This window comes from Bos grunniens, chromosome 4 (assembly GCF_055505025.1).
Source record: "Bos grunniens cultivar Pamir isolate PY7600 chromosome 4, Bosgru_T2T1.0, whole genome shotgun sequence".
NCBI lineage: Eukaryota > Metazoa > Chordata > Mammalia > Artiodactyla > Bovidae > Bos > Bos grunniens.
Window position 1 is genome coordinate 71,464,694 of NC_141168.1, and position 26,667 is coordinate 71,491,360.

At 39.0% G+C, this 26,667-nt stretch overlaps 1 protein-coding gene across 1 annotated transcript; it reads left to right on the forward strand.

The window, feature by feature from the left end:
* SLC26A3 (solute carrier family 26 member 3) lies at positions 1-26,509 on the forward strand. Its single transcript, XM_086396839.1, has 20 exons — positions 1-233; positions 708-847; positions 2,082-2,192; positions 2,684-2,856; positions 4,901-5,065; positions 6,583-6,735; positions 7,444-7,526; positions 11,011-11,158; positions 11,269-11,382; positions 11,489-11,566; positions 14,693-14,788; positions 15,998-16,104; positions 17,393-17,462; positions 17,551-17,643; positions 19,202-19,297; positions 19,612-19,845; positions 21,308-21,362; positions 23,954-24,096; positions 24,220-24,288; positions 25,921-26,509. The coding sequence occupies exons 1-20, from the start codon at positions 103-105 to the stop codon at positions 25,942-25,944; spliced, it is 2,283 nt and encodes a 760-aa protein (XP_086252965.1). The 5' UTR covers positions 1-102; the 3' UTR covers positions 25,945-26,509.
* The last annotated feature ends 158 nt before the right edge of the window (positions 26,510-26,667 follow it).

Consider the following 26,667-nt stretch of genomic DNA (forward strand, 5'->3'; position numbering starts at 1 on the left):
AGCTCTGTTTGGTTTCAGGCATTTTAACCTGCTAAAGGCAAGAAGGGTTTGCCACATAGTTTCAAAGGTCTTCCACTTACTACAACCCTCAGAGAGGGCAAAATGATCGAGCCCATTGGGAATCAGTATGTTGTGGCCAGGCCAGTGTATTCTGCAAATGCTTTTGGGGAAGACCATAAGAAGAAACAAAGACATCATAAGACGCTTCTGGATCATCTCAAAAAGTTGTGCCGGTAAGATATTTTTCTAAAGTACTGGTATTAGGAGTAAATGAAGCACTTTCTCTGAAATTTTTAAGCTTCCAAGTTCTTCTTTCTAGCCCAGTCTCCAGAGTCAGTCTTTGATTTCCAAACCTCCTACTCCAGGGCTAGAAAGGTAGTCTCTGAAATGAACACTATCTCAGCTCTCGACACAATCTTTTCATATCAGAAAACTGATAGATGAGGACAGAGGAAAATTTTCTGTCAAGTGTTGTACAAGTCAAGCTGAGGATGACAAATAAGTTCTATTGTGGCTAAAGAAAAGAAATATTTTTCTTTAAAAAAAAATCCTTTGGTGGTAGTCAGGGCAGCTAGTACGTGTAAAGAGGTGAATATTAGTGGGAAGATTAGTGAAATGATATCATCTTTAACAAATTTCCATCTACAATAGGTACTAAACTTAAAATTGGATATTAATTAACTGACCTGTGGTTTTCATTGTTTCAGCTGTTCTGCACAAAGGGCCAAGAAAATTGCCTTCTCCTCGTTCCCCATAGCATCTTGGTTGCCAGCATATCGCATAAAGGAATGGCTCCTCAGTGACATTGTTTCTGGAATCAGCACAGGGCTGGTGGCTGTACTGCAAGGTAACTTTTTTTGAGATGTAATTTATATATCACAAAATTCATCCTTTTAACGTGTAAATTCAGTATTGGGTTTGTTTGTTTGTTTTGGATATTTACAAAATATTGTGCAACTAAGGTTCTGCAACTATCATGGCTAAATAATTCTGAGACATTCTCACCATATGCATACCCCCAAATCTCTTGCAAATCACTTCCCATCCTCCCTCCACCCAGCCCCTTGGCAACAACTTTCTGTCTCACTGGAGTTATCTATTCTGGACATTTCATGCAAACAGAATCATAGAACATATCAATCTTCTGTGTCTTGTTTCTTTCACTTAGCATAATGTTTGCAAGTTTCTCCCATGATGTACAAGTCCTTCATGCACTTTTATGGATGAATAAGATCCTACTCTGTAGATACACTACATTTTGTTTGTGCGTTCATGAGTTGATGGACATTGGGTTGTCTCCACCCTGTGGCTTTTATGAATAACACTGATACTATTATGAACACTTGCACACAAGTTTTTGTGTGAATGTATGTTTTAATCCTCTTGGGTATATACCTAGGAGTATAATTGCTGTGTCATATAATAATTCATTAGCAATGGTGAAGATTCAAATTCCTCCACATCCTTGTGAACACTTGTTACTGTCTGCCTTTGTTACTTTAGCTATCCTACTGAGTATGAAATGGTGTCTCACTGTGGTTTTGATTTGCATTCTTCTAATGACTAATGATGTTGAGTATCTTTTCATGTGCTTACTGGCCATTTGTATATCTTTGGAGAAATGTCTAATTTAAATCTTTTGTATATTTTAAAATTAGGTTATGTGTCTTTTATTTTTGAGTTGCAATGGTTGCTTACACATTCTGGATAATAGACCTTTATCCAACATATGATTTGCAGGTAATCTCTCTCTTTCTGAGGGATGTCATTTCCCTTTTTCATAGTATCTTTGAAGTACCCATTTTTACATTTTGATGGAGTCCAGTTTATGTGTTTTAAATTTGGCCACTTATGCTATAGATGTCACTAAGAAACCCTTGCTTAATTCAAGGACACAAAGGTTTATACCTAAGTTTTCTTGCAATAGTTTTATAGCTTTAGCTCTTACATTTACATCTTTGATACATTTGAGTTAATAAAACAAGTTTTAAGGTGCAATCTTAAATAACTAGAAGACCCTAATAAAAACTTCTATGATCCCTTTGCATGAAATAAAAACACTGATGCTGGTATATTTACAGGTTTAGCATTTGCTCTGCTAGTCACCATCCCCCCAGGCTACGGGCTATATGCAGCCTTTTTCCCAGTCATCATCTACTTTTTCTTGGGCACTTCCAGACACATATCTGTGGGTAAGTGAATTACTGGGCTAATTAATGCTCATTGCTTTTTCTTTATTAATGATGTTATCCATGCATTGTATATGCGTGCTAAGTTGATTCAATTGTGTCCGACTCTTTGCAAACCTATGGACTGTAGCCTGCCAGGCTCCTCTGTCCATGGGATTCTCCAGGCAAGAATACTGGAGTGGGTTGCCGTGCCCTCCTCCAGGGGATCTTCCCAACCCAGGGATCAAACCTACAGTCGCTTATGTCTCCTGCACTGGCAGGCGGTCTCTTTACCACTGGCGCCACCTGGGAAGCCCCAGTCATGAATTGTATCAATTCCATATTGTGCAACATCCAGAAGAGGAGTCATAATTTCTTGTAATTACAAATTAGAACTGGGGCTTGGGAAGGAGACCAGAACTCCAGATGGTAATCTTTCTACATGCTACATTTTGGTTGAAAGACAACTGTGCTATGGGGAAGCATAATGACTACAATTCACCCTGTCTTATTAGGTCCATTTCCAGTTCTGAGTATGATGGTGGGAGCAGTAGTTGTGAGACTAACCCCAACAGACAGTGCAGCTGATTCAACATTCGCTAATAGCTCAATGACTAACGATTCATCAATAGATGAGCAGAAAGTGATAGTGGCTGCAACAGTTACAATTCTTTCTGGAATCATCCAGGTGAGCATTTTGTCACATAATCTACCCTCCCCAATCTATGTGTCCTGACTGGTACACATCTTTCTGGTTTTTCTACTTCTTGCCACCCCTCCCAACTCTTCCTGTTGTGCCTCCTTCAGTGGCCCACTGGAAATAATTTAAGAAGAGTCACTCATGGCAACCATAAGAAGAGGGACAGATCCACTTTGCAAAGAGGAGTGAATGTGGGTCTGGAAAGTAGGAAAAATGAGAACTTGGAGGCACATGTGATGACAAGTAAATGCTGAATTCAATAAAATACCTGGGAATTGATACACTCCCAGTTCTTACTAAACAGAACTGTATGCAAGTAATAGAGAGACTGGCAGCTAGGAAATTTTTTCTCATTTCACATTGTGTGTGTGTGCTCAGTCACTTCACTTGTTTCTGACTCTTTGCCACCCCATGGACTATAGGCCGCCAGGCTCTTCCATGGGACTATCCCAGCAAGAATACTGGAGGGGGTTGCCATTTCCTACTCCAAGGGATCTTCCCAACCCAGGGATAGAACTGGTAGCTCCTGCATTGGCAGGCAAGTTCTTTACCACTGAGTCAACTGGGAAGCCCAATTTCTTATTGAAAGTGAAAGTGTTAGTTCCTCGGTCATGTCCAACTCTTTGTGACCCTACGGACTCTGTCCATGGAATTCTCTAGGCAAGAATACTGGAGTGGCTTGCCATTTCCTTCTGTAGGGGATCGTCCTGGCCCAGGGATCAAACCCGGGTCTCCCACATTGCAGGCAGATTCTTTATCATTTCAGCCACCAGGGAAACCCTGAAGCTTACCATCTGAGCCACCAGGAAAGCCCCAGATGGTAAAGAATCTGCCTGCAATGTAGGATAACCAGGTTCGATCCCTGGGATGGGAAGATACCCTGGAGAAGAGAATGGCTACGCACTCCAATATCGTTGACTGGAGAATTCTATAGTCCACATAGATTAGAGAGGGGCTTAAAGACTTACTCCCAAGCCACACCCCTACCACCATGCTGCTAAGTCGCTTCAGTCGTGTCCGACTCTGTGCGACCCCACAGATGGCAGCCCACCAGGCTCCGCCGTCCCTGGGATTCTCCAGGCAAGAACACTGGAGTGGGTTGCCATTTCCTTCTCCAATGCATGAAAGTGAAAAGTGAAAGTGAAGTCACTCAGTAAGTGTCCAACTCTTCGTGACCCCATGGACTACAGCCTACCAGGCTCCTCCATCCATGGGATTTTCCAGGCAAAGAGTACTGGAGTGGGTTGCCATTGCTTTCTCCTGTCCTCAAGATGTTAGATAGTGATAATGTCAAACTCCTCAAGGTGTTGCCTAAAGACAAAAGCGTTAAAAAAAAGTCAATTCAAACCAAGACATAGTGACATGACTCAGTGATGGAGTCTGAGTGCATCTCCGATTCTAGTGCTTTTGCAAACTCACAGCTTAGGTTGCATTCTGGTGACAGGAGTGGAGAGTCAGGCCAACTTTCCATATCCATTTACCTTATTATTGCAAAATCCTAATGCTTTGGGGGAATGAATCAGTTTTGCCCTCAGTTAAAATCAAGCAGTTTTGATGTCATAAACAGTTATGTATTTTCCAACAAAAGTCGACCAACTTGTTTGAGGGAATCTGAATGGATGCTTGCCCATGCATGCAACAGCAACCAAAAAAAGGTAACTGACAATTCCCCGGGAAAAAGTTATGAAGACTGATGTTAGATAAAATTCTGCTATGAAAAGTTTATGGGGTGAGTCTCCTAAGAATACCTTGCCTTCAAAAGAGGGAAGAAAAGAAACATGCTAGTTCTTGGAGGTATATTGAAATGATGTGCTATTTGAACACCATGTAACATTTGGGGTGGGGGTGGGGAAGAGGGAAGCAGAAGGAGGTACCTTAATGGAAGGTGTTCCAGGAGGCTGAGACACTTTTCTTCCAGACCCAAGAGTGGAGGCTGAATCTCCACAGTTTGAACCATTTCAGTGGTTGATCTTTCAGATTGCCGAGGTGTATTGTGAATTTACACTAACAAGGCTCTGCCCTCTCTTTGCAGTTGCTGATGGGGGTTCTACGGCTGGGCTTCGTGGTGATTTATCTATCCGAGTCCCTTATCAGTGGCTTCACCACCGCTGCCGCTATTCATGTTTTGGTTTCCCAGCTCAAATTTATGTTTCAGCTGACAGTCCCGGCACACACCGATCCATTTTCACTTTTTAAAGTGAGTATTTTTTTTGCTTCAAAGATAAGGAATACATGAAATTCACTATCGTGTTTCCCAGAGAACTTTCCTTTTGTGCCTTTGCTGTGGGGCTTACTTAACAACTTCCAGGAAATCAACAGGCTGTGAAATGTATTCACATGAAGAAAAAATTAGTGGCAAAGAGAACAACACTGAAAATCTTTCACAACTCCCATGCAGCTGATGTAAACAACAGAAATTAAGTATCACTTCTTTTAGATTTGACTCTTCGGTATATTTTAAAAGAAAAAAAATGATGGCGCACATTTTAAAATCTTTCTCAAAATCTTATGTTGAAAGAAATGTGCTAATTGGATGGCACTGCATCCCTATTTCTAAAAAAGCAGGTCTTGTTTTTTTAGAATTGAAATTCTTCTGACTCTTATGTATCCTTATTTATAAAGCAAAAGGAAATTGGCCAATATGTAAACAGAACAGTGGTTCTTCTCTCCTCTGGAGGATGTACTTTAGAACAAACAGTGTTCTTAGCGCCTCTGAATTTATGTATTTAAGTCCTCACTCTTTTTTTTTTCTTTTGTGAGTCTAGCTAAAGGTTTGTCTCCTCTGTTTATCTTTTCAAAAAGCAAGCTTTTAGTTCCATTGATCTTTTCTATTTTTTTCTTTTTTAAGTCTCTGCTTAAATTCTTCCCTCTCTGTTCTTTGTTATTTCCTTCTCTTTCCTGACTTTGGGGCTTGTTAGTGCTTCTATCAAGACAGTGTTTGGGAGTCTGAGACAAAACTTGCTCCAAGTTGGAACCAGACCTCTCTCACTCCCATTCAGAGCTATTCCAGAAGTGGAATCTTTTGGGAGTCATTTGGGATCTAGTCTGGGCCTGCTTGAGCTGTCCAGATCCCATAGATATGGAAATCCAACTGGCCTTGGGAATTAAGACTGTAAACAGCGCACAGCTAGCCAGGAAACTATTTTCCAAAGGGACAGAGAGAGTCAATGAAGAAATATAAGGGGTCTGAACCTTAAAAAAAAAAAGCCAGGAATTAAGGGGAAACATGCTAAGAAAAACTATCAGAGGTGAAAGGTGATTCCCTGGACAGAGCAATATAGTATTGATTATGAAATGAAAAGTGAAGTATACATATAAGCTGATTCACTTCGTTGTACAGGAGAAACTAACACAGCATTGTAAAGCAATTTTCCTCCAATAATAAAAACAAGAAACAAACAAAAATGATGGCAATGACACCTAAGAGTAGAAGAGACCAGTTATAAAAATGTGAAACGCATCCCAGAAAATTTGACACTAGATGAAGAGCATCGATAAACCAGTGTGATGACAATGCTATGCTAACTTACTCTTCACGTATCTCCATGCTAGTCTCTACAGTTACTAGGGTTTAACATGAGCAGAACAGGCAATTGCTTTCCATCTGTCAGTCCTTTCATGTCTTACGTTTATTTTTATGTGTTTGGAATTAAGTGTTGTATCCAAATTACACATTAATATAGCACTTGGGTTTTTTAATTTTTATACTTTCAGGTCCTAGAGTCCGTATTCTCACAAATAGAGAAGACTAATATTGCAGACCTTGTGACATCCTTGGTTATCCTGGTGGTGGTATTTGTGGTTAAAGAAATAAATCAGCGCTACAAAGCCAAGCTTCCAGTGCCCATCCCAATTGAACTCATTGTGGTAAGTGATCATCTTCAGGTTTCCTTTCATAATTTGTTTGCCTTGTGTTTTTTTTTTTTAATTAATTATTTATTTCAACTGGAGGCTAATTACTTTACAATATTGTGGTGGTTTTTGCAATACATTCACATGAATCAGCCACGGGTGTACATGTGTCCCCCATCCCGAACCCCTCTCCCACCTCCCTCTGGGTTGTCCCAGTACACTGGCTTTGAGTGCCCTGTTTCATGCATTGAACTTGGACTGGTGATCTATTTCACATATGGTAATATACATGTTCCAATGCTATTCTCTCAAATCATCCCACCCTCACCTTCTGCCTTGTGTTTTTATGTTGAAAACCCTCCCTCTCTGTAAATTAGGAGGTTTTGGCGAGACAGGCAATCTCGCTGCAGTTTCTGGTATGACATTTAGTATGGTATTTCTCTTCATTCATAATTTAATAACTTGCTTTGACGATTTGGGGTTTATTCTTTCCATGTAAGGCAAGAGAAGCCTGGTGATGGACTCATTGGAATGAAGCTGTGGTTCTGTTTCAGTAGTACATTAGAATTGCCTTGGGACTTTTCAAAAAGTAGCCAAACCTGAGCTTGAGATTCCTATGTAATAGGTCAAAGAGTGGCCTTTGGCAATGGTACTTTTTTTTTTCAAAGCAAGACTCTTAGTGACATCTCCCATTTCTAACATGGGCAATTTGCATCTTTGCAGACTGTGATCGCAACAGGTGTGTCCTATGGCTTTGACTTCAAAAGAAGGTTTAATGTGGCTGTGATTGGGGAGATGAAACCTGGGTAAGTGTCTTTCTCATGATGGCCTCTCCAAGCACCAATTAGAGAGCTAGCAGTAGTGACAGAGGACTCTAAGCTGAAAGGCACTAACCCTCCTCAGCACTCTCCCTGCATCTGGCATCCATCCTGCATCCAAGAGGAAGGCTCACTTTTGTCCTTCTAGGAATAAGTCACGAAGGACATCAGGTCTGCAGTTCTTAATATCAGAAAGTGTCTCCACGCGAAAGAACGCACAAATCAGAGAAGGGACTCCCATGCACGTAAAAGCAAGATAGTAGAAGCAGAAAAAGAGGTTAAACTTGTTCCTTCTCATAAAAAAGAACCGAGAGAAACCAGATTTCCCTGGCCATTAATTACCATAAACATTATGTAGTATTTTGTTTGACGTTACTGGAGCCAAGTTCCAATAGTTCAAAGGAGACACTGAAGGAATACCTGCCACACACTGCTTGAGCAATCCAGATGGGCACACTCTGTCCTTTCTCAAGATCAAGTTCAAAACAAGTCCAGAGCAACTCTTACCGCTCCAAAAGGCTGGGAGGTGCAGTTTGTACAAGGAGTTTGAAAATGTAGTCCATTGCCTTTATTCAATTGTTGAGAGAGATCCAGTTTTGTGCTCTTTCCTCTCTCTGCCTTCTGACCATCGCATCAGTTTCTTCCAGCTTGCTTACCAAGGAAACATTTTATTCCTGGTAATGAAACAAAACGAAAACAAAAATGAAAACCTTCCCTCCTTCCAGTACCTAGGAATATTTAAGAATTATTCTAGGAATAAGAATTTATATGCATTTCATTGTTGACTTAAAAATAACTAACTTCTAATAGAAAGTGAAAAGTGAAAGTGAAGTCGCTCAGTTGTGTCTGACTCTTTGGGACTCCATGGACTGTAGCCTACCAGGTTCCTCCATCCATGGGATTTGCCAGGCAAGAATACTGGAATGGGTTGCCATTTCCTTCTCCAGGAGATCTTCCGGACCCAGGGATTGAACCCGGGTCTCCCGCGTTGTAGGCAGATGCTTTACTGTCTGAGCCACCAGGGAAATTCTATTAGAAGCAAATATATATTTTTAAGCAAAAAATATTTTTATCACCAGATAAAAATGTGTTAAACTTGTGATATTTAGATCACAAATATCACTTTAAATAGTAGAAATTAGGCTGAAGTTGAAAGACTATTTCTAGGGTTTCTCTCTACTCTGCAACTTTCAAGTGATTATACTTTATCTTGTCAGAAGGATGTTGGAAATAAAAGATAAACTTAAGATCACTGAGTTACAGTGACATTACTTAGTAAATGTATTTTAAATGTCAACGGACATCTCTCCACAGTATGTGTGGGTGAAGAAGGGGGTGACATATTTATAGATCATCATACCCTACAGAGAGGCAGTGTAGCCCAGTAAGCAAATTCATGCTTTCTAGAGGCAGAGTGCCTAGAATTTACTCCAGACTCACTTCCTGACCTTCAGCAAATAATTAAACTCTGTGCCTTAATATCTTTGGCTGTAAAAAATGGGGCTAAAAATAGTAGTTATTACATAGGATTTTTGTAAGAATTAAGTGAGTTAATTAATGCATGTGATGTCCTAAAGTGCCTGGCCTACTGTAAGTATTCAAACTGCACTACTGCTATTCTTAATTTATCACCTAAATTACTGTGCCAGACACTTTACATGCTTTTCACACTCCCACTTCTCCTGAATGATGATTGAGTGAACATTTTAAATGCCCATTGGTGTTTGCAAATAGAATATAAGTGAAAGATAATGATTATTAATTATTGCTAATCTGCTATTAATGAATATGACATCTTAGAAGTGACTTTGTGAAGTCATGTACACTGAATGCAAATACTTGGCTAAAGGAGAGAGATCATTGAAATAGTAAACAGAACACCAAGGATATATTCAGATTCCAGAGGGACACTGTAATAGTAGCTAAGAGGCACTTTGTACTTTACAGTATGTGAATAGTATTCACATTCATTGTTTTATTTGAACCTTCCACAAAAATTATGAAGAAAAGAGAACAAGTGTTATTATCAGCACTTTACAAATGAGGAACCTGGGTAAGTAGCACAGCCAGGAAATCAGTCCAGTTTTCAGACTGCAAATCCCCATCACATCATTCTGCCTATGGTGTTTAGAGGCTAGAACAAAATAATAATAGCAGGCTTCTGGGTATTTTGTATAAAATGCAAATTGTATCACTCATTTTATATTTTACATATATAATGTTCCTAGCTAACTTTCTGATTTATAAAAGCTGCAGAATATGAAATAATAGTTCTCCTTCAAAATTAGAGCTAAAACTGTACTAACACTTACAAAACATGAACAGCAATTAAAAAAGAATTGAATGGACCCAGTTAACCCTGTTGTAATAAGTTTTACATCAGAAACAGATGTTTATAGGAGCTGAACATTTTAGTAAATGTTATTTAACTGCTCTAAGGCCATGAGGTATAAACACAGACATATCCTCTGTGACTTCAGTGTTTGCCTGACACAATCTCACTTTAAATGGAAACCCACTCTCCATCACGGCTGCAGTTGGCTGTAGCCGATTAGTGGAGCTCAGGGCAGAGTCCAGGGCTTGTTTGCTACGAGTTTCCCATGAAAGGTTATTGTTATCAATGGAGGGAAATATATCTTGCTTTACTTGTCTCAGAACTGTATTTGCTCAAAGAGCCTTCATCCATGGATAACTATTGGAGGTATCATGAGCGATGCTTTGTAAACCAATGTCACAATACAACTGGGATCTGAGATGTTTTGCAGGAAGCTTACATTGATCTAAATGTACACTGTAATGTAGCTATACTAGCAAAATCATATCAGATTTATCACTATCATTGGACTAGTTTTACAATCTTATATCAAATCCAGGCAGCATTGCTTTTCAACATTAAGATAACAGATTGCAAGGTATTCAGTGGTGCTAAATTCTTGCTAGTCATACTTGAAAGGCACAACTCAGCCTAGAATGCATTCATTCATTCATTGACTTGCTCAACAAATACTGACCACCCGATATATGCTGTGAAAAGTGTTTGATCCTGGTCCTAAAACAGTGAACTAGTCATTGTCCCTGCTCTGGGTCTGGTGTGAGTTTCCTGTTGGGAGGGCGGATGGAAACAGGAGGAATCAAACACTGGAGAAGCACAGACAATCTCACCTAACCCTGACTTTGGGGATGAGAAATGACTTTCTGGAGGGAATGATGGGATTGAAGGGAATGGTTCAGGCCGAGGGAACAGCAAATTAGAAGCTTCCAAGGTGGGAGAGGATGGGTGATGAGAAACAAAGAAAACTTGGTCTAGCTGGAGTCTAAATTCTGAGAAATGGTAGTAATTAAGCAAGATGTGGGGGAAGGGGCCATTGGGGCATTGCTAAGGAATTTGGACTTTTTCCTGAGGATACATGGATGCTGTTGAAGGCTTCTAACCAGGTGGGCAACATTCTGACTTGCTTAATTTCAATTTCAGGTTTCAGGCTCCTATCACACCTAGCAGGCAGACTTTCCAAGATACCATCGGAGACTGCTTTGGCATTGCCATTGTTGGCTTTGCAGTGGCCTTTTCTGTGGCCAGCGTCTACTCCCTCAAGTATGATTATCCCATTGATGGCAATCAGGTAAGTATACAACCGACAGTGGGTCTAATTAGGCAACTTGAAATACTACTTTGCATACATAATATTGATGTGCTACATCTAAAAAAGATTCCTTCTTGCTCTCCTGTCAGGAGTTGATCGCCATGGGAGCAGGTAACATATTTGGTGGATCGTTCAGAGGATTTGCAGCAAGTACCTCTCTCTCCAGATCAGGGGTCCAGGAGAGTACAGGAGGCAAAACTCAGGTCCTGGGGGGTCTTTGCTAAGAGGCCCGTCTTTGCTTGAGTCAATGGGAATTTGGAACCCTGGGGGAAAGTTGAGTTTGTGATGAGAATGTTCTCCTCTCCACAGATAGCTGGCCTTATCTCTGCTATCATTGTGCTGATTGTCATCGTTGCCATCGGATTTCTCTTGGAGCCTCTACAAAAGGTAGCACTCATCCCTCAGGCTGACATCTCTCTCCTTAGATGATGAATCGAGGGCTCTGGTTCTTAAACTCAGGAGGGATAAACTAAACTAGGGAAAATGAGTATCTACAAACTCTCAAGTACTCTTCTTCGCCAATATTCCATGGGCCAAAAATATTTCTTTCTCTCCTGGCACTATTTTATAAATGTTAGGAATGCAAATACCCAACAACGCTACTCTTAAAATTCTACACTGCCTTATCAGTTCTACTCTGCTGATCAACTCTACTCTTCAGTCTCTATGTGTTTACCCCAGATATGATTAATGTTTAGATTGGAAGGCACCCTGGCACTGAAGCTTCCGTATGGGTTGACTAAAGTGAAGATTTTCTTAAAGGTTGATGCCATTGAGGCCTGTATGGAATTCAGAGAATGGTACTACCAACCACACAACTTGTTCTTAGGAGTACGCCCTGCAGCTCCCAGAGTGTGGTTTGACTCCAAGACCAAAACGGTCAGATTGATGGATGGGAGCAAATGGCTAGACTTTGACCTTGCACCTTTACCCTCATGCTCCTCTGTCTGCCTCTTTGGAACTGTAATTTTTGAGGGTGTAGTGTTTTGCTTTGTCCATCACTGCAGTACCCAGGTTACAAAAATAACAGTGGGCCCTAGGAAACACAGGATCTGTAGGAAACCAAATGATGGTCAATATATTGTTCTTTGCAGTGTTAATGTGATTTTGAGGTAGTACAGAGGGCACTGGCTCTAGTCCTATAGACCTTCTTCCAATCTTGCTCTGCTGCTTATTATCTCTGTGCTTTAGGCAGATTATTTAACCTCTCTGAACCTCAAGTTGCCCATTTGTAAAATAGAGAGGGAAATAGCACCCACTTCACAGAGTTGTTGTGAAAATTAAATGAAGTAGGGCATGTGAAGTATTAATATTTAGTCCAGGGTGTGGAACATGATAAACACTTAACCAATGATACCCTTTATTGGGGAGATTATTATTGTTGTTATTCTACAAACATCCAGTTATACCTTTGACTACAGAGGACATAGACAGAGGACACAGTCCACCAAAGTCTGTTGGTTTTTATCTAGGCCTTTTTCTTGGTTGGTTGGTAGCTGGAACATGAGTTTTATCCCAGGTTTCTGGTGTCCTGATATGGTTATCCCAAACCTGGCCAAACAGTGCACAGTACTTGTTGTCAAAATTATGCATTCTTACTATGCTAACCTGATTTCCAAAGGAGTGGCATAAAAGGAGTCAAAAAGTCACCCCTGAAGAAATATTATGTGTAACAATGTATATCTCAATAAAAATAAATGCACACACAACCCCCCTACATAGAGAATTCGGCCTGGTGTAGTTCTTCCTGTGTGTATCCTTGGTCTCTACCTCACCCACTTCAATTTGGAGAAACTAAAAAAAAAAGCAATTGCCACTTAAAATCCTATCTCTTTCGTGAATAAACGACACCAACAACACTGGCCAGGATGTTAATCAAAGGCCCTACTCTGTAAAGGATCCATCTGACAATTCTTAGATCACTGTGTCTATAATGTTTTTTGTTTCATCTAAATAACTGGTCTGCTTTTATCATATGAAGGCAAAATAACCTTTCACGATAGCTAAGAATGAATGCTCCTTTAGCACTTACTAAGTATCAGCGGAGTTCTAAGCATTTTTTTAATAGTTAATCCTTAGTATCAACTACAGTCAGGATAGCCGGTTCCTGGTAAAAATGATCCCCCTTTCCCTGCCTGTGGCTTCTCAATGCTCTGTAATCTTTATTTTTTTTAAGGAGTTATTGTGTATGTATTTCATTGTAAACTGTTACAAATTTTTTTAATTAAAAAAATTTTAATCGATGTATAGTTAATTTACAATGCTGTGTTAGTTTCATGTGTACAGCAAAGTGATTCAATTATACATATATATTCTTTTTCAGATTCTTCTCCCTTATTAGAAGATACTGAGTATAGTTCCCCGTGTTATACAGTAGGTCCTTCTTATTTGTGGGTGTTTAGTCACTAAGTAGTCACTAAGTAGTTTAAGTCAGACTCTTTTGAGACCCCCATAGATTGTAGCCTGCCAGCCTCCTCTGTGCATCGGATTTCCCAGGCAAGAATACAGGAGTGGGTTGCCATTTCCTTCTCCAGGGAATCATCCTGATCCAGGGTTCGCACCTGAGTCTTCTCATTGGCAAGCAGATTCTTTGCCACTGAGCCACCAGGGAAGCCCCTTTGTTATTTACCTAGTTTCAAATTGTTTTTCCATGGAATATTGACCAGGTACAAATTAATGAAAAGAAGAAAATAACATGTCTCCTTTGCAAGTTGCACTTGACTTGTGTTATACTAAAGTTCCCCAAAGCAGGAGGCTTATTGTACAGAGTTTTATGAACCCTTCATCCAGCTCCCACAAGGGTGGCATCTTACACAGCTACACTGCAGTATCAAAACCAGTACATTGACCCTGGAAGGACAGGTGCTGAAGCTGAAGCTCCAGTACTTTGGCCACCTGATGCAAACAACTGATTCGTTGAAAAGACCCTGATGCTGGGAAAGATTGAAGGCAGGAGGAGAAGGGGAGGACAGAGGATGAGATGGTTGGATGGCATCACCAACTCAATGGACATGAGTTTGAGCATGTTCCAGGAGTTGGTGATGGACAGGGAAGCCTGGTGTGTTGCAGTCCATGGGGTCAAAAAGAGTTGGACACGACTGAGTGAGTGAACTGAATTGAACTGAAGCTTCTCCCTGAGTTTTTTTTTTTTTTTTTTTTAACAAAGAGCAACACCCACTCCCTACTACAGTAAACAGACACACACTAGACTATCTCTGATTAGAAAGAATTGCTTTCAGTCACAGGTCTTCAGATCTGCCTTTCTCTGTCCCCAGGTACAGATGAGTAAGTCCTATCAGATGGCATGTCCCTGTCACTGTGGTGGAGCCAAAATCATACCTGGGATAGGTCATAGTTCCAGGGCTGCTGTGCTATGCATTGGAATTGTACAGGAAAAGGGTGTATCGTTTGATAGGCTTTGAGGCCCTTGAAAGGATTCACTTATCTACAGCCTTCACCTTTGCTTCTATATGGTTATTGGATTATCTCAAAGTACATCTGCTCTTTCTACAGTCTGTCCTGGCAGCTTTAGCACTTGGAAACTTGAAAGGAATGCTGATGCAGTTTGTGGAAATACGAAGATTGTGGCGAAAGGATAAGTATGATTGTGTAAGTAGAGGTGATATTATCTGAGAGAAGAATTGGAATTGCATTTTAATGCTGATGTAAAATGTATATTTATATTGTAAACAAAGGGAAATTTTGTTTCTATCTACCTGTTCAAATAACCTAAGTTTGTTTTATTTAAGTTTTATCTTGAAACTGCACACTCTAATGATTATTCTCTGGGATTTTAATGAAAAAGGATGAGTTACTTACAAGTAGGAAATAGTCCATGAAGCACAAAGAGAAAACTTCTTAGATCTCTTCTTAAAATTCTTGTAGTTATCTCTAATGCCACAGAAACTCTGAATCTTACGGTATTCATTGCTTCTGGTCTTCATTACCTCATATGGCAGTGTCCAGAGAATCTATGAAGAACTCAAATTCTGAACATCCCTTTTGGAAACACTCTGTAAAGGCTCCCCTCACTCTCAACAAGCCTTGCTCTGAGAAGCTGTGTCCCTAAATTACATCAGGGTCAAAGTCTGCGGTGTAAAAAGGCTTGTTAACATAGCCTATGGTTCTTAACAAGCATAAAGTAATAAGCCAGGTTTAGTTTTGCAGCTGCTAGATCAGTGTTCGGGACTTGTAACTTTTGGGACATGCTAGGAGTCTGGTACAGATGAAAGTGTTAGTCGCTCAGTCGTGTCCAACTTTTTGTGACCTTATGGACTATAGCCCACCCACTAGGCTCCTCTGTCCATGGAATTCTCCAGGCAAGAATACTAAAGTGGGTAGCCATTCTCTTCTCCAGGGCATCTTCCTGACTCAGGAATTGAACCCTGGTCTCCTGCATTGCAGGCAGATTCTTTACTAGGTGGGCCCCCTAGGGAAGCCCCCGGCAGAGACGGTAGCCTTTAATTAAATCAGCAGACCAAAAGTAAGATATTAGTCCAGATTCTACTGATTAATAACAAACAGCAACCGGTTCTGGAATTTTAGCTAGGACAGATTCAGTCATTTCCTTAACTGGTTCAGGGATGGGATTAGAAAATGGATACACTCTCTTGGGATTTTTGAAAAGATTTGCTTGTGCTTCTGCAGCTTCTGAACCTGAGCCAGCAGAATGACCAGAAGGCAGCTCCCTTCTACTGTGTACTCCTGACCTCTGCTTTGGGCCCTAGAAGTTCATGCTTTCTTATAGCTCTGAACCTAGGACACTGTATTTGAATCAGAGTAGTAAACGGTAATGTATGTGTTGCTTTTTTTTGACAGCTAATCTGGGTCATGACCTTCATCTTTGCCGTTGTCCTGGGGCTCGGTTTAGGCCTGGCAGCTAGTGTGGCATTTCAGCTCCTGACTATCGTCTTCAGGACTCAGTTGTAAGTGCTCATTGTGGTCTGCATCCTTGCAGGCTTTGACTTGCCTGGGTCAGAGGAGGAAAAAAACCTGTCACTGGTTAGGGGGAAAGCAGTTTAGTTGATAAGTATGCAAATCTATCAAGACTGGCCAGACTGGGACTTCCCTGGTGGTCCAGTGGTTGACTCTGCACTCTCAGTGCAGGGGGTGTGGGTTTGATTCTTGGTTGGGGAACTAAGATCCCACAAGCCTTACAATGCAAACCCCACCCTGCTAAAAGAAAAGAAAAGAGGATTGGCCAGTCTATTCTGCCTCACTCCAAGGCCTGATGGCAAAAGATGGCCCAACCTTACATCAGCCGAATCCTACCAGTTGTTGGTCTGCTTCCTTCTTTGACAATTCAAATAAATCATAAATCTCTGAGTCTGTTTACCCAGCTGTAAACTGGAAGTAATTCTGAGCAAGTTTACTGTCTTTGCCTCAGACTTGTTAAACACAGGGCAAGTGTTCCTGAGAAGATTCTGAGATTCTGTGTGTCTGAGGGAGGGTTGTTCCTCTGGGCAGGTTGTTAGATTGGACTTCCACCTGGAAATCATGGAGCTGGATTTAGAGAACTTTTCAAAGGCCCCTTTCAACCTAAAATGCCACAAAAGCCACTTAGAAGTCTTGATTTTTTAACAGAATTCAAACAGATTTCCCGTCCAAACATCTTCTGGATTCTTAAATCTGTTATAAAATATCACCACCATGTGGTCACTCAGTTTTTGATGGATTATATGATGTGACAGAGAGAGAAAGCTTCTTGGGATCTAAGGTGTTCTACAACAGAAGGTGTTATCATACTTAAATTTGATGGACTGATGGAATACATTTACATTGAGATGTTCCCACACTCTTCTATTCACTTATTTCATTCATTTCTTTGGGACTCATCAAACATAAGAGACAAATTGAGCGGTTGTAGGCAAGTCATAACACTTCTCCATGTCCTCATCCATACAACAAGGTTATTGTATCTGCCTTATTTCACCCAATAACTGTAATATTCAGAATCAAAATGGCAAAGGCATATGGAAGTGCTTTGTAAACTGGATGTGGAAGATGGGAGAGGAGACAGTTTCGGAGCTGTGGGAGGGTCAGTCAAACAAGGTGTTTGCCCTCCAGGGCATGATGGCATGACAATTTTCCAATCTTTAAATTTTAAATTGGATAAGTGAGCCTGCTTTGCGATGCTAGGAAAACACCAGTGTTAGCCTTATAGGCTTAATAAATATGCATGAATGATTCACTTGGTGTTGATTTTCCCTACAGTCCCAAATGCAGCATGCTGGCTAATGTTGGAAGGAGCAACATCTATAAGAATAGAAAAGATTATTCTGAAGTAAGGTTCATTTTTTTACTCTTATTTGCTAAGTAATATTAACATAAATCTAATGGGCACCATCTAATATGATTTATCTGCCTTACAGATATATGAACCAGAAGGCGTGAAGATTTTCAGATGTCCATCTCCTATCTACTTTGCAAACATTAGTTTCTTTAAGCAGAAACTTATCGATGCTGTAAGGTTTGGGGTTATTAATTTTTTTTTTAATTCCACTGAATACCTAGGAATGAAATACTTATTCTATAACAAGGAGGAGGGTCACTGATTTTACATATACTGCAGATGCGTAGTGTTCATATTTTTGTATCCTTTGTCCCAGGTGGAACTATCTTATAAGGGGTCCATTAATATGTTAGGAAACAAGACTCTTTATATAAGGTCCAATATAGAGACTCTTTTTATTATATATTGCTGTAAAGTAAAAAGACTTACCATAAGATAGATGGTCTCCTATAGATTTTCCTTGGGAATCAACTTCAGAAACAATATTTGACTGCATCACTGAAGAGATTCAGGATAGCAAGTGAATACTTAGAAATGAATAAATAAAATATAAATGAATATTTAACACTAAATAACAACTAGTGTCCCTGGTGGACTGGAAAGAAGCTGACAAAAAAGCAGACTTTAAGGTTAAGAAACAAAAGCTCAGCACTCTTTCATGTTCTTTCTGGTACACTCTGTCCCTCACATAGAGCTTGCCTTAAACCCTAACTATTTTTAGTCATCTGTTATGCATCAAATATCTTTCTACCCAAGTTTTTTTTTTTTTACAAAAATGGGATCAGATTGTCTATCTGGCTTTAGATGCTGTTCTTTTCTCTTAATCTAGTATCTTTTCATCTCACTACATTTTTTGGTCAAGAGTTTTTTATTATATAATTTGATCCTCCTTATTACTCTGGGCTTCCCAGGTGGTGTTAGTGGTAAAGAACCCTCCTGCCAATGCAGGAGACATAAGAGATGAGGATTTGATCCCTGGGTCAAAAAGATCCTCTGGAGGAGGAAATGGCAACCCACTCCAGTATTCTTGCCTGGAGAATCCCATGGACAGAGGAGCCTGGTGGGCTACAGTCCATGGAGTCGCAAAGTCAGACAAGACTGAAGCGACTAAGCATGCACACACGTACTTATTACTCTGGAGCTAAATATTACTGCAATAAGAACACATTTGTTTTGGAAAGGAAAAAATGAAAGGTACCCTCAGATCTAATACTAAAATTATAAAAAGTTCATATAATAGATATTATAAAGTATAATTGTAAAAATTCTAATAGAATAAAAAATATCTAGAAGCAGGATACTAATTAGATATGACTCATATTCAACAAATGGAAAAAAATAAAATGAAATTCCCTAAGGGTTTTGTGGAAAGAAAACAAAAACTTCAAATACAGTTTAGATCCACTTGTGGATACTCTAGGGATAAGACCTGAATGGTACAGGGGTTTCTGAATGTTAGGTAACTGCATACGGAGTAGCAGACCATAGGTCTGATACAATGCCCTCAGTGATGATGTTAAATTTTGAATTTCAATGCAAATTTTAATTTTAATGTAAATATCTTTCATATATGTCCCAGTCCCTCAACCCATCCCATTTAATTATGCTATAACTGTCCCATTTAATTAAGTAGAATTATACTATAGCTAGAATTAGGTTATATAAGTAGAATTATGCTATACAAGTAGCAGAATATTCAGCATTCTTGTAACACAGCAATGGTTTTTCAGGTTGGCTTTCGTCCACTTCGAATTCTTCGCAAGCGCAACAAGGCTTTGAAGAAAATCCGAAAACTGCAGAAGAAAGGCCTGCTACAAGTAACACCAGTAAGCTTCTTTCTCACATTTCTACATATTACAGCTAAAAGCTTAGTAAAATGTAGTTCAAGTGGTTGGTTCCATTCCTTTTAATGAAACGGCAGATAAACAAGGTACTTCGTGTGTCGATTAGTGTCATATTTTTAGGGGTCTCTTTAAAATTGTATTCTCCAGGGAAAATTTTTATTCTCCAAATAAAATAATTAAAATCCCATCACTTGAGCCAACTTTGACTCTATGCTTCAGAAATTCACTGGTTTACCTTGACATTCAGTGCTTTTCTTGGTCAGAGTTTTTATACATGTGAGTATCCTCTCTTGCAGAAAGGATTTATATGTACTGTTGATGGCTTTAAAGATTCTGATGAAGAGCTGGACAATGATAAGATTGAAGAGCTGGATCAGCCCATCAATACCAAAGACCTGCCTTTCCAAATAGACTGGAATGCTAATCTCCCTCTCAACATTGTGGTCCCTAAAATCAACCTCCACAGCCTCATTCTTGACTTTTCAGCAGTGTCATTTCTTGATGTTTCTTCAATGAGGGGTCTCAAAACGGTAATTTTTTTCCTGAATGAAAACAACTAATCAGTGACTAAAGGTTAAAAAAAAAATTTGTACATATGGACGGATGTTCCTTTAGATAACACATGCATGCTTAAGCAGAAGTAAAATTTAATCTTAGAATATTTCATGGAGGGAGTGCAGGTGGGGTGTGTTTGGTGAACTCTTTAAAAGTGCATTTCCCATGAGACTGCATATAATTTCTAACATGTGCTTATAGACAATACTGCTCACAATCCTATTAAATTCCAATTCTGCTGTGCTTCAAATCCTTGTGGGTGTTCTATTGTCCTGAAATAGAGATCTTGCAAGAAAGTAGAATAGTGGTCCTTTTATTTTCATCCTCATCTGTCATAAGCCAATGAACTTTAACTTGGCTATATAACAATTTGTCCTTTTTTTTAAGTTAGATATATGAAAGAATATATGTCACATATGATTTTAAAAAACAGAACTGGAACAATCTGGTTGCAAGCTATTTCCTTACCACAGGTTTGTCAACGTTTCTAAAAGAGTTTCTAACAGAAATGCTGAAACAGATATAAAGAAAATTTAAGAATGCCACATCCCCCTCTTTTGCTTTTTTTTTTAAACAGAAATCTGCCTACATAAAAACTGAGCTAAGATCTATTAAGTATAGGTGAACTGGATATAAAATTAGAAAACAGGATTAATTTCATCTCCTTCAAACTTAACCTTTTAAAAAAATCTTAGTATCACATGACCTTTGAGACTTTGCTTTGTTTGCTTTTGTCTATTTATTTTTGTTTTGAAGGAGAAATACACATAACATTTATTTTTTGATCTTGGCATATAGCACAAAGGACAGGGACTCTACATTAGGTTTCCTGAAGGTCCCAATTCTTACTTCAGCCCAGTACAGCCTCCAAGTTTTTACTGATGATAATAATAGTGATATTAATGATCACTACTGATATTAATGTAAACGGGACAAGCTACTTTCCTTACCTTTTATAACCTTTCTCACATCACTACTGGCATTTGTTATGAGCCTAGAGACCAGGAAAATGGATAAAGATTCTTTGGTGCTAGACACATACAGGCACTGTGGACAGGAATAATGAACAACATATGGGTTATGGGTTTTTTAAAACTTTTATATAGATAGAAAGCTCTAGTAAAGATCATTCCATAGAATAAACTGTTTAAAAATTACATCAGAGTTCCTCTTGTGAATCAGAGCAGACATTTTTTCATTATACTTCCTTCAAGAATGATCGTCTTTAACTTTTTACTGAAGAGGAGAGTTCTTTCCTTTAGACTTCTGTCATAGAGCCTTGTTATTAATTTTAGTATCTCTATAGTATTATCTCTTTTCAAAATGTAAAGGGCTCTGAAAGCAACATATTAGCATAAGACACAATTATGATAGTTTTCTTTACGTTTCTGACAAGTGAAACTGTTCCCTAAGGAAGATCTGCTTTCTTTTTAACAGATTCTGCAAGAATTTATCAGGATCCAGGTAGATGTGTATATTGTTGGAACTGACGGTAAATTGTTTTATTTTCTGATAATCCCTTTACTGCTAGCTCTCAATCTAGACAGCGTCTCCAAAGAACAGGCATTTTTTATGATCACCAAGAAGGTCTAATTTGTAGATTTCCAACAGCAATCTCCAGGGAAACAGCATCTTCATATTTGAGTTGTGTTAAGTCTCAGTGAACTCCAGGAGTTGGTGATGGACAGGGAGGCCTGGTGTGCTGCAATTCATGGGGTCGCAAAGAGTCGGACACGACTGAGCGACTGATCTGATCTGATCTGACACATAATTAACTTTACAATTTGAATTCTAGTTTAACAGGCAGCAAAGGAGTGAATATGTAACCACAGTTTACTGTAAACTTCCTAAAAAAGTAGGTTTGTTTACTCTCTTCCTTGCCTCCATTGAATTAGCCGCCCATAATTACCTGGTTTCTGCTTCACTTCACTGATGAGGCTGCCCTTGCCAAGGTCATCAATGATATCCACGTTGTCAAAGATCAACCACCCCCATCCCAGCCTCATTCTCTTGTAGCTTTAACAGCGGGCTCTTTCTTTGGCCTCTGTCTCCCTGACTTTTGAAAGACCTTTCTTCTGAGTCCCTTCCCACCACTCTCAGAGCTCTGCAGTATCTCACATTGGTTCCTATCCACACTGCTATCTATATGTTAATGAACCCACAAACTGTATCTCCAGCTCAGACCTTTTTTCTGAGCAGCAGACCTGTGTATTCAACCATCTGGATGTCCTCCAACTACCTAAGATACACACATTCAAAACTAAATATATACATCCCCCCAACTACTACTTCTCCTTTTCTATCTTGGTCACTGCATCACCACATACCCACCCAGTTGCCCAAAGTACAAATTTTGGAGCCATCTTTAATCTCTCCTCCCCATTCCTCTATATTCGGTGAGTCACCATGAATATTTCATATTGAATCAGTCTCTTCCTCTCCATTTCTACAGCTTTAATACAGCTCCTTATCATTTCTCATCTAAGTCCTCTGAAAGAACTAATCAGTGTCCTTGTCCACCCCTAGAATGTTCTCCCATCCCATTTTCTGACTCATCCCATTAATCTTTCTCATGAAGCTTATAGTCCAGTGGGAAAGCCTGATAATAAACAAAGATATTTCAGGTAATGATAAATGCTGTGAAGAAAAAAATCAGGGTTGAGACATAGAGCAATAGGGGTAATGCTATTTTACATAGGTGATTAAGGATGTCCAGAAACTCAACATTTGAGCAGAGACTGGAATAAAGTGAACGAATCAATCTTAAAAGTGTCGGGGAGAAAGCATTTTAGGGACGGGAGGACAAGTGAAATTGAGGGAGGTATGAAACTGGCATTAATTTTTCTCTGTACTGGCTCCTGTCCATAAAATCTACAGATCTACTCTAGTTTCAAGGGTTCCTTATAATTAAAAATATCCTCTTAATCTCAGTAATCCATTAAACAATTTTACTCTTCCATCATCCTAGGTCTCTTGAAACCATCTCATCCTGCTGCCTCTGCTGCCTGGCATCCTTCTAGGTCCTTAACTAAGATCATCACCCTTGCTCACTGAGTGCCACCTGCATCCTGACGACCACAATGCCCTCATCTCCCTCTATGGCAGCTACTGCTAGGTCTTGTCCTTGTTGAGTTTCCCTGTGAACAGACTTCCCCACCTCCACGCTTTCATACCTTCTCTTCCTCCTCTCTCCCCAAATCCTAGGCATTCTTTTAAATGGTATCTGCTTCATTAACTAACCCAGAATCCTGCCAAGAGGAAATAACCTTTACCCTTCTATGAATTTCCATAGCACATGATCTGTGCCCCTCTTATTCATTTGACAACAATGTGAGGACCTACTATATGCTAGGCATTATTTTAGGAACCAAGAAAAAACATTAATTTAAAAAATTAGATTGCTTCCTGCCTCTATGATTCTACACTTTTCATTAAGATAGTATATATGTGCTCTGTCTTCCTCGAGGGCAAGATTCATGTCTAATTTATCTTTTGATCCTACCCAGCCAGAGCTTTGCATATAACAGACATGAGGCAATATTTGATTGACTGATCTGAGCCAAAGCTGCAGGTTAGTTCTTCCAAGAATAGTAGTAATTCCTCAAAGATTACTGGAAAGGTAATGGAGGGAGCCAAGGAAGATGTTTTCTGATGGTATCCAGAAGCTTTAGTAAAATGGACTACAGTAAGCTAATTGGTAAATTCAGAACCATGACATTGGTCCGTGACTGTATGTTCTATTTTGGCAGAACCTCCATTTTTAGTAATAAGCCACCTTTGAAGCTCCTGTTATTAATAAGAGAAATTAACCCACAAGGCTCCTGCCTAAAAGTGTTTCTCATTTGATCCTTTTTGTTTACATAAAGGTATTCTACATGTAATTTTATTAGAAAGATGCCCGTCAGTTCCAGAAGACACTGTACTAATGGTACGCTAATATTGTACTAGGGCAACTCCCAAACACTTTACCGAACATCAGTGAAATGCACATTTGAAAACAGACATTCAAGTCCCCAACCTCAAAGAGAAACCCATGGTCAAACACTTAACTTCTTTCTGTTATTCTTTCTTTCCTCTCTTCAGATGACTTCATTGAAAAGCTTAAACGGTGTGAATTTTTTGATGATGAAGTCAAGGACTCAATATTTTTCTTAACAATCCATGATGCTGTTTTGCATATTTTGATGAAGAAAGATTACAGTACTTCAAAGTTTAATCCCAGTCAGGTATCAACTTTTGGGCAACTTTCACATTTGTATAAACAACCACCTGTACTTCTTAAATTTCTCTTTATTTTTCAATATTAAAAAGCATATTCCTAATTCTTAATTCCATCTTGGTTTTCTCAGGAAGTAGAAGCAAAACTTGATGATTTCACCATCAATACAAACGGAGGATTACGTAATCGGGAATGTCAGGTAAGAATCTTCAGCAGGTTTATGTACATATATATAGACAGTATGACAAAGAACTTTCAAAAATGCTGAGGCCTCTTCCAGCATGCTATAGAAAGTCCAGCACCTGTTTGAGCCTAGAAAACTGAAGCAATCCCAATCTAATAGGGACATTAGGGGAAAATAAACTCAGATCAATATAAAAAGAGATGGAAAACATGATACTAGACCTCTTAGTGCAATAATGAGCATACAGAAAGAGAATGTTTTATGTTTTCAAAGTATTTACAACCAAGATCTTATTCTGGTCTCGTCATAATCCATGAGGCAGGGAAGGAAATACTATTTCCAGCTACAGACGAATTCATGATGGAGCTGAGAAGCTAAATACACTTCCTGACCCCTACAGGCATGGGAAGCCCCCAGCCAGGATCTAGCTTAGTGCTGAATGTTAGGTTCCTTCACTTCCTTACTAGAAAGAGTTGCTGAATCATTTAACTGTATAGTGCCATTCCATTCTACAACATTCATTTCTAGAATATTCAGTCCTTTAAAGGTCTGTCCCTAGTTTGGGAAAAGCAGAACTACAAATCAAAATGAGTATCCCCTATAAAGCAAGTATATGGTAGGTGCATTACATTCATGATCTCAATCTTTACAACAACATGCAAAGAAGATATCTTCATTTCACAAATGAGGAAATTAGAAGGGCTCAGAGTTAAACTAATTTGCTTAGGGTCATGCACCAAATTGACAGCAACAGGATTTGAAGCAAGATCTGTCTGATGTCAAGATCTATGCTCTACAGACTATATTATACTGGCTCTATCCTTTCGTGAAAAACTATTGGAAGTGAGGGTCCCAAGGAAGAATCCAATGCTTGTCGTCTTCTCTCATATGAAGAAAGGTCTAAGAAGAGTATCAGAAAGGAATTTAAGTTAGAAGCAATGTATAGCATAAGATAACCTTGCATGATTATTAAGAGTTCAAATAGAAAAACCTTAGATAAAAAAGCCATTCCAGAAATTTAGATAGACTTGAGGGGTGAGGGAACCATGATTCTGCTTCCCGGAAAATTCACACCTAGCACCTTGTCTGAGGATTCTATAGAGAGAGCCTTACCAGAAACCCTCTGCCCAGCAGCTGGACTCAGAATTGTCACCAAATTTTAAGAGACAAAGTAAAGGAACAGAATTTCAATCCAATGTCTGATCAAAGCTTTAGATTTAACACAAGCCCCTTGCATTACTTAGAGGAAGATAAATCGGCGGTTGTGGTTATGCCACCAGTGGTGATTCATGTAAAATCTGAGTGTCCCTGGCCAGCACACATAAGCCCTTGGAGTTTGTGTGGCCCCTGAAACAAATGTCAAGAAATAATTACTACAACACATTATATTATTTTGGTTAAATTAGGCCTTTGAAAAATACACTTCTACTACAACATGGTGTCACATGGGTCTACATTAACCAAATATCCCTGGAAAACGTTTGATCATTAAAATTGAAGACAAATTTGTTGGTGAATCTGGTAAATTCTAGCTCCCAATTTTAATCAGATTGATCATGTTTACTCCTTTTAAATACAAGATATGATTATTAAAAGGGATAGAACTTAACAAGTCTTTTAAAACAAGAACTTTCTCTCTTCTTCCAGGTACCAATTGAAACAAAATTCTAAACAAAATGTAATTCAGAGAGATCCTCATCCATCACATAAAGAAGAACTTTATACCCAGAAAGTTATTAAGTTCATACATTGTATGAAGAATATTTCTGACAGAAATTATGTTTCAAACTTTGGAACGAGATTGTTCTAGCATGGTATATTTTTCACATATCTAGTAACCAATTATGTAAATACTTTTAATTTTCTACCTTGTAGATTTATCAAAAGAAAATTATTTTGTTTATAAGTATTTTTATAGCACTGACAGATTTCCATCCAAGTCACTACTTTTGTGCATAGTTTGCAGTGCATTTGCACCATTGCTTTGAATCTTGTAATTTATATAGTTCATACTAATATATATTCATTTAAAAAATCAATTGTACAATAGGTGTGTCTTGCTTTATTAAGTTTCTTATTAGCTTTCTGAAACATGTTCACAGTCCTCTTTACAGTGATCTGACTGGAAACCTGCTACATGAGAATCCTTCTAACCTTTCTGCAATGAGACTTATATTTTATAAATTTGTTATTTATTTTATGTAACAGAAATTAAACATCATCACCAACAGTAAAAGATTCAGTGGCCTCTGTTCAACATAAAGCCACTATGTTAATGGGAAAAGTTGTGCCAACTGTTTTAGATCCCACTTCTTAATGTTTATTGTCAAAGTACTCTTTCATTCTTTATTAATAGTCTTACTGAGAGGGCTTGTCTACTTGACTTAAAACCAA

Bases quoted from the DNA above. Each gene is read 5' to 3' on its own strand.
- SLC26A3 (XM_086396839.1), top strand. From the start codon at position 103: ATGATCGAGCCCATTGGGAATCAGTATGTTGTGGCCAGGCCAGTGTAT. The intron at 5,066-6,582 runs GTGAGTATTTTT...TTATACTTTCAG, and splicing joins ATCCATTTTCACTTTTTAAA to GTCCTAGAGTCCGTATTCTC. The intron at 7,527-11,010 runs GTAAGTGTCTTT...TTTCAATTTCAG, and splicing joins ATTGGGGAGATGAAACCTGG to GTTTCAGGCTCCTATCACAC.